General features: G+C 36.2%; 1 protein-coding gene across 3 annotated transcripts in view; it reads right to left on the bottom strand.

Annotated features, from left to right (window-relative positions):
- The window catches only part of ZMYM2 (zinc finger MYM-type containing 2), a 113,353-nt gene that overhangs the window by 60,082 nt on the left and 40,167 nt on the right, over positions 1–13,104 (bottom strand). For all 3 annotated transcript variants that reach the window (XM_045977942.1, XM_045977943.1, XM_045977944.1), the window contains 3 exons: positions 12,453–12,747; positions 9,856–10,021; positions 8,917–9,129 (listed from right to left, as the gene is read on the bottom strand). In XM_045977942.1, coding sequence (XP_045833898.1) covers positions 8,917–9,129; positions 9,856–10,021; positions 12,453–12,747 — 674 coding nt within the window. The remainder of the gene's footprint in view (positions 1–8,916; positions 9,130–9,855; positions 10,022–12,452; positions 12,748–13,104) is intronic.

Raw genomic sequence — 13,104 nt, 5'->3', positions numbered from 1 at the left:
TTAACTATCAGTTGTGTTTCTAAATACTAGCAATGTATACTTTGAAAAGGAAATTCATAAAGCAATTCTATTAACAATAGCGTTCAAAAGAATAAAATACTTATAAATATACTGAAGGAGGTGAAGACTTGTACACTGAAAAGTACAAACTGCTGAGAGAAGTTACGAAAGTTCTAAATGAAGGATGACAATCCCATATTCACAAACAGGAAGATTTAACATTGTTGAAATGTCAATACTACCCAAAACAATCTAGAGAATCAGTGCAATCACCATCCAAATACTAATCATCTTTACTAGAGAAATGGAAAAGCCGATCCTCAAATTCACATAACATTGGAATGGGTCTAAATACGCAATCTTTAAAGAACAAAGTTCAGGGGCGCCTGGGTGGCTCAGTGGGTTAAGCCGCTGCCTTCGGCTCAGGTCATGATCTCAGGGTCCTGGGATGGAGCCCCGCATCGGGCTCTCTGCTCAGCAGGAAGCCTGCTTCCTCCGCTCGCGCTCTCTCTCTGCCTGCCTCTCTGCCTACTTGTGATCTTTCTCTGTGTGTCAAATAAATAAAATCTTAAAAAAAAAAAAAAAAAAAAAGCTAACCTGAATGTTTAAAAAAAAAAAAAAAGAACAAAGTTCAAAGGTCAAGAACAAAGAACTAATTTCAAAACTTACTACAAAAACACAGTTATCTTAACAATGTGGTACCTGCACTAGAACGGAGGTGTAAACCAATGGAATATAAAATGAGAGTCCAGAAATAAACCTACCCACCTATGGCCAAATAATATTTGACAAGTATGACGAGTTCATTCCATGGGAACAACACTCTCTTCAACAGATGATGCTGGGACAACTCGATTTCCATATACAAAAGAATTAAGCTGGCTGCCTATCTCACATCATAAACAAAAATTTAATTCAAAATGGACCAAAGACCTAAATGTGAGAGTTAAAACCATAAAGCTGACAGGAATAAGTCATCTTAACCCTTGATTTGGCAACAAATTCTTAGATATGGCACCAAAAACATAATCAACAAAGGAAAAAAGGTTAACTGGACTTTAACATTAAAATTTTGTACATCAAATGACATCAATAAAAGCAACCAATAAATGGGAAACATTATCTTCAACCATAAATCAAATAAGGAATTAGGGGCATCTGGGTGGCACAGTAGGGGAAGCAGCCAGCCAGCTCTTGGTTTTGGCTCAGGTGGTGATCTCCAGGTCCTGAAATTCAGCCCCACAAGGGGCTTCAAGCTCTGCATTCAGTGATGTTTGCCTGGGACTCCCTCTCCCTCTCTCTGCCTCTCTGCCCCATGCTCCAGCGCTCTTATTCTCACACTCTCTCAAATGAATAAATAAATCTTTAAAAAAAAAAAAGGAAAGAAAGAAGCAAGGGTTAATATTCAGATTTAAAAAAAAAAAACAAAAACCTCCTAAGGGCGCCTGGGTAGCTCAGTCGGCTAAGCATTTGCCTTCAGCTCAGGTCCTGGGATGGAGCCTATCGGACGGATTCCCTGCTCAATGGGGAACCTGTTTTTTCTCCCTCCCTCTACCCCCCACCAGCTCACACTCTTTCTCTTGCTCACTCTACCTCAAATAAATAAATAAAATCTTAAAAAAAAAAAAAACTCCTACAATTGAAAAACAAAAGGAAAAATCAATGCAATTTAAAATGGGCAAAGAATTTCAATACTTCCCCAGAGAAGATATACAAATCACCCATAAGCACAAAAAACACATCAACATCATTAGTAATCAGAGAAATGCAAATCAAAACCATAAATACCACCTCACATAAAATAAAAAAAAAACAAATGTTAAAAAGCAAAAAGTAATTAAGTGCTGGGAAGAGGTACAGAAAATGGAAACCTCATGTACTGCGAAAATGGAAACCTCATGTACTGCTATTAGGAATGTAAAATTATCAATACAGTTGTTTCAGAAAATAGTTTTACATTTCCTAAGAGAGCTAAACTAGCCTATGACCAACCAAATCGACCTTAGGTATATACCCAGAAGATCTATAAACCACGACTCAAACTGATACTTGCACGCCAATGCTCACTGCAGCATGATTCACACTAGCCAAAAGGCTGGAAACAACCAAAACACCCTGCAACAAATGAATGGATAAACAAAATGTGATCTATATATGAATATTATTCAGAAGTAAAAAATAATGCTACAACATGGATGAAACCAAAAACATTATCCTAAGTGAAATAAACCAGACACAAAAGGATAAAATATGACTTCAAGTATATGAAATATCTATTATAGGCAAATTCATAAAGACACAAAGTAGATTAGAGATTACCAAGCACCAGGGAGGTAAGAGAAAATGAGGAGTTCCTGGCTTGTCAGTTTGTTTCAGTCATTAAAAAGTTCTAAAAATAGAGACAATGACTGCACATTATGAATGTATTTCATAGGACACTCAACTGTATACTTAAAAATATTTCAAAACAATTGGAAATTTGTTTTATAAATATTTATCACAACTTGTTTTTTTAAAAAAGTGAGTTATATTTTCTTCCCATTTTATGCTCTGGAATGGTTTAAAATAGCACTGAGATTACTGTTTAAATCTGATGGAATTTCCCTATGAAATGAGCAGGTAGTCCTGGGTGGCTCAGTCAGTTAAGAGTTAGCCTTCACCTCAGGTCAGATCCCAGGGTCTTGGGATCCAGCCCAAAGTCAAGCTCCCGGCTCAGTGGGAAGTCTGCTTCTCCCTCCCCCTCTTCTCCTCCCTTTCTGCTAGTGCTTTCTCTAATAAATAAAATCTTAAAAAAAAAAAAAAAGAAGAAGAAGAAAGAAATGAAACATTGGAGTCTGTTTCTTTTTGTGGGGTAGTTCACTGATAAATATCTCTATTCCATGGAAATTTCTCAGCCTTATTTTATCTGCTCTGGAGTCAATTTAGGTAAATTATATACGTACCTAAATTGACTATATATGTAGTTGTTGTTGGTTTTTTTTTGACAGAGATCACAAGCAGGCAGAGAGAGAGAGGGAGGAGGAAGCAGGCTTCCCGCTGAGTAGAGAGCCTGATGCGGGGCTCAATCCCAGGACCCTGGGATCATGACCTGAGCCGAAGGCAGAAGCTTTAACCCACTGAGGCACCCAGGGGCCCAGGAAATTCTATTTTCATATAAACAAAAATTATATTTTCATGGAAAATTACTCAATCTACATTTTCAACATTTTTTATATAAAGTTGTATACAAAGTAGTCCCTTTTAAATAATTTTCTTCCATTGCCACTGTTTTTAAACCTTTCCCTGATTAATGATCAGTTGGTCTAGTTTTTCACAGAACTTATTTATCATAAAGGCAGCATTCTGGGTTATTATGGTACTGTTTTTATTTCTTAACTTACTAACTCCTGCTTTTATTTTTATTTCTTTTCTTCTCAGTTTCTTTTTACAACTTTTTAAGTTAAATATTTAATTTCTTTTCATTATTATTGCTTTAAGCATGAAAAGATAAGAATTTTGTTCTTAAGCATTTTTTTAAAGAATTTTTTTTTAATTTATTTATTTGACAGACAGAGATCACAAGTAGGCAGAGAGGCAGGCAGAGAGGGAGGAGGAAGCAGGCTTCCCGCTGAGTAGAGAGCCTGATGCGGGGCTCAATCCCAGGACCCTGGGATCATGACCGGAGCTGAAGGTAGAGGCTTTAACCCACTGAGCCACCCAGGTGCCCCCGCTCTTAAGCATTTTTTAAAGCAAATAAAATACTGGCATCTTAAAAAAGGCACTCAAAAAGTGAAATTAAAGACCAATGTCACTTATGAATACCAATGGGAAAGTACTAAATATAAACAATGACCTGGTATGGTTTATTCTAGTGATGCAAGAATGGTTAGATGGGTTGTAAAACTCATTAAAATAATTCATGTATGAAAATTAAAAGGAGAGAAAAAATGATATAATCACCTCCACAAACACTGAAGATCTTCAAAACTCAATATTAATTTTTGATAAAATACTTCAGAAAACAAAATTCAATGGGTGCTTCTTTAATATGGTAAAACTTATTTACCTTAACCCTAAAGCCAGCATCTAATTTAATAAGGAAACACCAAAGAAATTCCCACTGGAAAAACAAAGACGTTTACTACTTCCACTATTCAAAACTATACTGGAGTTATTAGAAAATACCATCAGGCAAGACAAAATAATAATGGGAATTAGAAATGTAAAGAAAGATCTAAACTTTCTATTTGCAGATGGTATAATGGTTTAGTTAAAAATCCAAGAAAATTAACCAATAATGATGATTTAGACAGCAGGCATTTAAAATCAATTAAAAACATATGTGCATGTTAAAAAAAACATAAGAAAACAATGGGGGGAGCCTGGGTGGCTCAGTGGGTTGAGCCGCTGCCTTCGGCTCGGGTCGTGATCTCGGGGTCCTGGGATCGAGTCCCGCGTCGGGCTCTCTGCTCAGCGGAGAGCCTGCTTCCCTTCCTCTCTCTCTGCCTGCCTCTCTTGTGGTTTCTCTCTGTCAAATAAATAAATCTTTTTAAAAAAAAAAAAAAGAAAAAAGAAAACAATGGGAAAGAAAACCTCATTTGAGGGGCGCCTGGGTGGCTCAGTGGGTTAAAGCCTCTGCCTTCGGCTCAGGTCATGATCCCAGGGTCCTGGGATCGAGGCTCTCTGCTCCACGGGGAGCCTGCTTCCTCCTCTCTCTCTGCCTGACTCTCTGCCTACTTGTGATCTCTGTCTGTCAATTAAATAAATAAAATCTTTAAAAAAAAAAAAAAGAAAAGAAAAGAAAACCTCATTTGAAATAGCCATCAGGGGCACTTGGGTGGCTCAGTCAGTTAAGTCCTACTCAGGACATGAATCTCAGGGTTGTGAGATAGAGTCCAGGGACAGTCAGCGCTCAGTGTGGAATGTGCTAGGGATTCTCCCTCCATGTTTGCTATTCCCCCTGCTTTTGCCCAAGTCTCTAAGCGCTCACTCAATCTCTCAAATAAACAAAATCCTTAAAATAAAATAGCAACAAGAAGATAAAATACTTATGAATTTATTTTTTTCCTTTTTTTTTAAGATTTTATTTATTTATTTGTGTGACAGAGAGAGTTTACACAAGCACCACTGAGCAGGGAACCCTATGAGGCAAACGCTTAACCGACTGAGCCACCCAAGATGTCCCAAAATATTTATGAATTTAACAGGAACATATTGATACAACGAATAGAATGAAATCCCTTGTTCTTTGATAGGACATTTTGACATCACTTAGATGCTGATTCTCAAGGACAGTAATTTGGACGCAGATAATATTTGACCCATAATTCAATAATATACCAAATTCCATTAAATGCATTCAAGATTTAAAGAATTAAAATGAAGCCTTGCAAACAGAAGGAAAATATGAAAAGCATTCCTTTATAGTCTGGGAGTGAGGAAAAGTATATTAAACAAAATCCAGAAGCAATAAAAGAAAAACTGTTAAATTTGACAATAAAATTTAAAATTTTACATGACAAAAAATTTATATAAACATCCAATCACTATTACACATAACATGGCAGAGTATCATTACATATTAATGCCACTTACATAACTTTATAAAAAATCCAATCATGTTAGAAGTCAAAGACAGTGTGTATTTTTTAGGAGGTAGAAGGGGATAGTAATTGGCAGAGAACAAAAAGGGACAGATGGAGAATTGGTAATGTTCAGTTTCTTTACATAGGATCTTAAAAATCAAGAAGAAAGGCTCAGATTTCATTTTTAATAACACAATAAGACAGGGATTGCTATTCCACAACTTTACACACGGTGAAATGAGGCAAGACACAAAGGTTAAATATTTTGCTCATGACACAGATGGGTGATTGGTGGGTCTAGGATTTTAACCCACACCAACTTAAAGCCAGCACTCTCAACCAAACCTTCTACGTATCAGAAGATAACAAATGCAACATAATCATCAAACATTGAACACTATAATGAGGTCTTGAAAATTATTATTAGTCTGGTCCTTCCAATCTCCATATAGCTTTCCTAACACAAAAGAATTTGAAGTATGCCACACCAATACAAATCCTACAAAAGCAGGAACTATGTCTACTTTACTTCCCACAGGCACTATTCCCAGCAACTAAGACAGTACTTGCAGTACATGGCAGAAGTTAAGTAACTGTTTGTAAACAAATTACAAATGCATTTTGCTCATTAAAATAAATAGTTCTATTTATTTTTAAAGTGGGCTCCACACCCAGTGTTGAGCCCAATAAGGGGCCTGAACTCACAACCAGGAGATCAATACCTGAGCTGAGATCAACAGTCAGAGGCCCGGGTACCCCAAAATAAATGTTCAATTTATGGAAAAGCTGAGAAGATCAAAACCCAAACAAAAAATGGGTAAAATGGGTAAACAGTCACAAAAAAGGAGAAAATTAGTTCTGAAATAAAAGAAAACTGCTCATCATCACTCCTAATAAAAGGAATACAAATTACAATAATATTAACATATTTTTAATTTTAATTTTTAATTTTAACATTTTTACTAATCAGAATGATATGCTGATATTCTGAGCTAGAGAGGCAACGGGGAAACTGGCACTTCCACATACATTACTGAGAAAAATGCAAACTGGTACAATTGTAACAGAGGGGAATTTAATAATATCTAACAAACTAACATATGGATTCCTTAGACAAGCAATTCAGCTTCTAGGAATCTACCGTGATGCCATACCTCCACAGAGTAAAGTATATACCAAGTTATTCATCATCTATTACTTATAATAGCAAAAAAACTGGAAATAACCCTAATACCATCCAAAAGCAAAGTGATCAAATAAACTACCATATACACCAGTGCTGTCCGGGATATGATTAACCACTAGCTCTTCAGAGATTAAGGGAGAAATCACGATTTGCACATTTTGCAATTTCACTGGCCATGAAAATACTACCAATAAGGCTAGTTTCACGCTACAAAATGAAACTAAACATAAAACTGGGAAGGGATGCACAAAAGCACACCATTGTGTAATATTTCCATTATATAAACACAAAAGAAACAAATAATCTTAAAAATACAGATATTAAGATACAGTAATTAGGAAATAATAGATTTTGAGTATTTATTTTGTTTTCAATATTGGTACGGTCTGAATTATGCCCCCCCCCCCCAAATTCGTACACTGAAGCCCTACTCCTAGTGAGATTATATTTGGAATTGGGCGTATAAGGCGACAGTTAAGGTTAAATGAGTACTGACAGTGTGGTCCTTACCAGACAAGACTAAGGTCCTCCTTGTAAGAGGGAAGAGATACCTGAGATCCCCTCTCCTCTCCTCCCCCCACCACCCTTTTGCAAAGAGGAAAGACCAGGTAAGGATATCTCAAGGAGGAGGCTATCTGCAAGGCTCCAAAGAGCACCCTCACCAGAAACCAACCAAGAAAGGCACCTTCATCTTAGACTTGTAGCCTCAGAACTATAAGAAAACAAATTTGTTGTTTGAGCCCTCTAGTCTGGTATTTTGTTATGGCAGCCCTAGCAGACTAATATAAATTATTATTATGTTTATTACTAATATAATTATTACATATTATTAATTTAATTAATTTTTATAGTGTTTTTAATAACCAGCTCACAAATTTCCTGAAAATTTAACTTGAGCAGCCATTAAAAAAGAGAAAAGTTCATCTATCGTTGATATACAACAATTTCCAAGGTATAATATGAAGTGAAAAACAGAAGATAGAATATACAGTATGCTCTTTTCTATAGAAAAAAATAGAAACTAGGAATGAATTATATATTATCTTAATTTTTCAAAAAGAACAGAACATATAAAATATTAAGAACTGAAAAGCTAATACCTACAAAAGATGAACAGGAACCAAAAGGCAAAGATAGAAACAGGAGCTGGTCTTCTCTGGATATATTTTTTTATGTACATTTTATTTTTGAACCATATGTATACATTCAAAAACAAACTAAATCAAAAGACCTTAACAGGGGCACCTGGGTGGCTCCGTGGGTTAAAGCCTCTGCCTTTGGCTCAGGTCATGATCCCAGGATCCTAGAATCAAGTCCTGCATCAGGCTCTCTGCTCAGCAGGGAGCCTGCTTCCCTCTCACTCTCTGCCTGCCTCTCTATCTACTTTTGATCTCTGTCAAATAAATAAATAAAATCTTTAAAAAATAATTTCAATGATAGAAGCTTTATTCTTAGGGATGGTCATTAAAACAGCAAAGAGCTGTTTTTGAATTGTGTTCTAGCCAAGTCTCATTGATTTTTAATAGGCTAACATTTTTCTTTGTGTAGATTTCAATAATTTCTTTAAAAGAAATTTATATATTTTATATTTATTTTTATAGATATCCTTTTACTTCTAACTTCTTTAAAATTTGTAAAATTTTGGGACGCCTGGGTGGCTCAGTGGGTCAAAGCCTCCGCCTTCGGCTCAGGTCATGATCCCAGGCTGCTGGGATGGAGCTCCACACCGGGCTCTCTGCTTGGCAGGGAGCCTGCTTCCCCCTCTCTCTCTGCCTGCCTCTCTGCCTACTTGTGATTTCTGTCTGTCAAATAAATAAATAAAATCTTTTAATTAAAAACAAAAGACCTTAACACTGAAATATAAGACAATCATTGCTAAGCTTTGAAAAAAATCACTATTTGCAACCCCTCTCTTCTACACATAAACAAATATTTCAAAAGAGGAATCATTCTACATTTACCATTATATGTAAAATCACACAATGCCCAATAATTTACATGTTATCAGTATTCATTTGGAATAGGTTATCTCCAAGAGATGAAGACAATAATGGAATTAAATGAGATTACAAGATAAACCTACTTAATAAACGCTACTAAAGTAAAACTATTACAATTTAAAACATATTCAAGAGAATGGCCAATTTTTATTGGATCATGAATTACCTGTTTGTATTCACTGACACAACTTTGACAGCAAAATCTTTTCTGCTGACCATCAATCACCAGGACATTATTTCCAGCACCTTTGCTGGGCAGGTATTCTCCACACTGTTCACAGCAATTCATTATTAAACCATTGGCCATTCTGTATCTATTAAAGCAGTGGTCACTGCACAGCTTATGAGTCATATTTTTAAAGCTAACTTCATGGCGAATCTAAAAACAAGCAAACAAACAAATGAGTATCACAAGTAACTAAGTAACAAGGTGCTCCAAAAGAAAAAAAAAAAAAAAAAACTTCAATGATTCTTCTGTGGAAGGTAAAGAGAAAATAAAAATATCTTTCATTTTTCTTTGAACTATTTTTATACACACAAGAAATACATGTATGGCACAGGGGGAACCACTACTGACATCACTACAAACTTCTCTAGAAATACCTCAAAATGACAGGAAACAACCCAGTTTGGATAGTGTTAATATAAAATTCTAAAACAGACTGGAAATCTTTAGACAAACCCAAAAGGAACTAAAATTTAAGTACATAATTCAAATGAGGTATATATAGCACACAGGTTACTTTTCTTCAAATTCAAAACCTTTAATACCATTTAATAATGTGAAGTTATCAAAAAATATTCCCTCCATTTGCTCTCCTTCTTAAGCATTCTAGTTTGTTGTCTGTCTTTGGTAGTCAGCCTATGTTTTGTCTCTACATGTTCCAAACCTCAAGAAAAGAGTCAATTAATATTATATTTTAATATTTCCTAAGTAATTCTCCCCATGGGAGAACGGGATTACATAATGGGATATTTATAACATAAATTTTATGTATCCACAGTTTTAAGGAAATATACACAGATGGAACAGTTTATCGTAACTATTAAATAAAGAATATTCCCATTAGTTAGAATTAAAGAGAAAAGGCACAAAAATACAAACCTCTGTTAGTTTACCACAAATTGTACATCTTGATTTATTTAGAGCTCCTTTAGTAGGATTTTGTTTGTCCTCATAGAGAGACAAACAAGATGTACTACAGAATTCCTGGAAGGATTCACTAGAATCCACTTGAGCAACAATGGTTCCTTTCATTGTAGTTATATCTCTGAAAAATAAACAGAACAACTTAAAGTAAAATTCTATTTTAAAAGAAATCAAATATAAGAGTAGTAACTAACATTTCTAATTTCCATAAACTGAACCCTGGGAATCAAACACCGTTTTTAGGTCCACTAAGTCACTTTTACCATTTAAAACCTCTTGGAAGGGGCGCCTGGGTGACTCAGTGGATTAAAGCCTCTGCCTTCGGCTCAGGTCATGATCCCTGGGACCAGGTCCTGGGGTCAAGCCCTGCATCGGGCTCTCTGCCTGGCCGGGAGCCTGCTTCCCTTCCTCTCTCTCTGCCTGTCTCTCTGCCTACTTGTGATCTCTGTCAAATAAATAAATGAAATTTAAAAAATAAAATAAAAAATAAAACCTCTTGGAAATAAAATATGAACACAAAAGAACCTAAAGTATTTTATACTATTAAATCTTTGCCAGTACTCAATCTCCAAACTCCTTAACAAGGCTTTCAGATATTGGAAACACTTTTTTTTTTTAAATTGTTATTATTTACATGGAGTTTAATGCCCAGGCCTAACCTGAGGTATAAATTTATAATACCTAGTCAATTCTTTCCTATGGGTAAGTAGAAAGCTTGAAAGATCAAGATCACAGAAATATGACATATATTTTAGAGAGGATAATTGAACTTAAGTACACCCCCATACCCATAACCCCAAATAACCCCACCTACCATTCTATACATTCTCTACAGCTCTCCAAATGGGGCACCTGAGTGGTTCAGTCAATTAAGTGTCTGCCTTTGCCTCAGGTCATAATCCCAGGGTCCTGGGATTGAGCCCCACATCCAGCTCCCTGCTTAAGCAAGGAGTCTGCTTCTCCCTCTCCCTCCTCCCCTCAGCTTGCTATCTCTCCTGCTTGCTCTCTCTCAAATAAATAAACAAAATGGTAAAAAAAAAAAAAAAAAAAGATCTATGAAGTTTTCCTTTAACAAAATTCTGAATTTCAAGGTCCTATATCACAGTATGTAAAAGACTCCTACTATAAAGCAGTCAAAAAACTAGATAACTGTTCCAATATTAAGCTTGTGCAGAACACTAAGCCTTTTTCAAACTTCTAAGAACTAAAAATATCCTCACAAACATGGCCTTCACCAAGAGATGGTACAGAAAAAGAATCTATACCTGGTTTGACCACATACATAATATACCATATCCCTTTTTTTTTTTTAAGTAGACTCAGCAAGGAGTCCAACACAAAACTTAAACTCACAGCCCTGAGATCAAGACCCAAGCTGAGATCAAGAGTTGGACACTTAACCAACCGAGCCACCAGGTACCCCAATATTCCACTTATTTCTAACTAGTTGAAGTCAGACCTAAAAACTGGCAGAAAAGAGAAGTGTCTCTCTCCAAGGCTATCAAAAAACTGGTACCTGAATCTTAATGATTATTCTAACGAATTAATGTACAAAACAAGCATAAAAACATAAAATCCAAAGACTTGCTAATTTAAAATAATACGAAGACAGTACAAAATTTGACCTATTTTTATACAGAACTAAATTCTAAGTAATGCAAATAAACACATATGTCTTTTAACAAATTCAAGGAGTATAATGGAGATTACAGACAAAATTACAAGGGCCTAGTACTTAAATCAACCCCAGGGGCACCTGGGTAGCTTAGCTGGCTAGGCATCCAACTCTTGATTTTGCCTAGGTTCGAGGTCTAAGGGATCAAGCCCCACGTCTCGCTCCATGCTCAGCGTGGAATCGGCTTGGGATTCTCTGCTTGGGATGCGCTCGCTCACTCTCAATAAATCAGTAAATCTTTTATAAATAAATAAATAAACAAACCCCAAAACTTATCCAAATAGGAAGTCTTTTATTCATAAGCCACCAGGTGGTAGAGAATCCTCCAAAGCCACCACACAGGGACGCCTGGGTGGCTCAGTTGGTTGGGCAGCTCCTTTGGCTGGGGTCATGTTCCCAGGGGTCCTGGGATCAAGTCCCACACTGGGCTCCTTGCTTGGCAGGAGCCTGCTTCTCCCTCTACCTGCAGCTCGCCCTACTTGTGCGCTTTCTCTCTCTCTCTCTCTCTCTCTCTCTCTGACAAATAAATAAAAATCTTCAAAGACATCACACATTTCATTTTGGCTTTAACATCCAAACAACTAGCTTACCAATATTTCAAACACCATAATTCACCTCTAAGACTCTTACAATCACTTCTCAGCCTTTTGGCTAAGATCAAGTCTAAGACTCTTAAAATTTCCCTAAAATTACATACCACCAATATTCAATCATATGGAATTATACTGGAAGGTAAATCTTACCTACACTTGTGATGAGCAAAGCATAACCTAGAGACTTGTCAAGTCACAATGTTGTATACCTGAAACTAATGTAATACCATGTGTCAACTGTACTTCAATTAAAAAAGAAAAGAAAAAAGAAAGGTAAATCTTACTTTTTACACATAACACAAAGTTTCTTTGGAGCCGGCTTGTGAGAGAAGGAAGAAAGGCAGGTGGTAGAACAAAAGAGATGAGCTGATCCTTTTCGTTGATAAGCTGTCTGTCCCTTCTGTAAAGGTTTTTTGCAGTTTGCACAAGTGACTTTAACTGGTTTAGTGGGTTGTTGTTGTTGTTGTTGTGCAGAAGGCTGGAAAATTTGTTTAGGAAGTGAGGCCACTGGTGATAAAGAATCCACCCCTGGTTGTTTCTGATTACGAGGAAATGAAGCTGACTGAGAAATCCAGGAATCTTAAAAACAAAACGCACAAGGAAAAGTAATGAAACAGATATTTATACACACTGACAATGCTATTACATGAACAGTTTTAACAGTCCATCTTCTACAAGTTTAAGAAATTAATAAGGGAGCAGTATAGCAGAGATGTAAAAACCAAAGTTTTGGAGTTAGAATGCCTGGTTGACATTTAGACTCCACCGATTAGACTGGAAAGTTACTTAAACTCTGTGCCTAACTCTTCTCTAAACTGGAAATTGTACCAACCTCATATGAATGGTAACATTAAATGATAATACATGCAATAAACCACAGTGACTAGCCTAGAGGAAGCACTAAAAAATATTAGCCATTATTTATTAGACAGGAAG

The sequence above is a fragment of the Meles meles genome, chromosome 14, assembly GCF_922984935.1.
Source record: "Meles meles chromosome 14, mMelMel3.1 paternal haplotype, whole genome shotgun sequence".
In the NCBI taxonomy this organism is placed as follows: domain Eukaryota; kingdom Metazoa; phylum Chordata; class Mammalia; order Carnivora; family Mustelidae; genus Meles; species Meles meles.
Note: the sequence above shows the minus strand (reverse complement) of the source record. Positions and strands in the feature narration are given on the sequence as shown.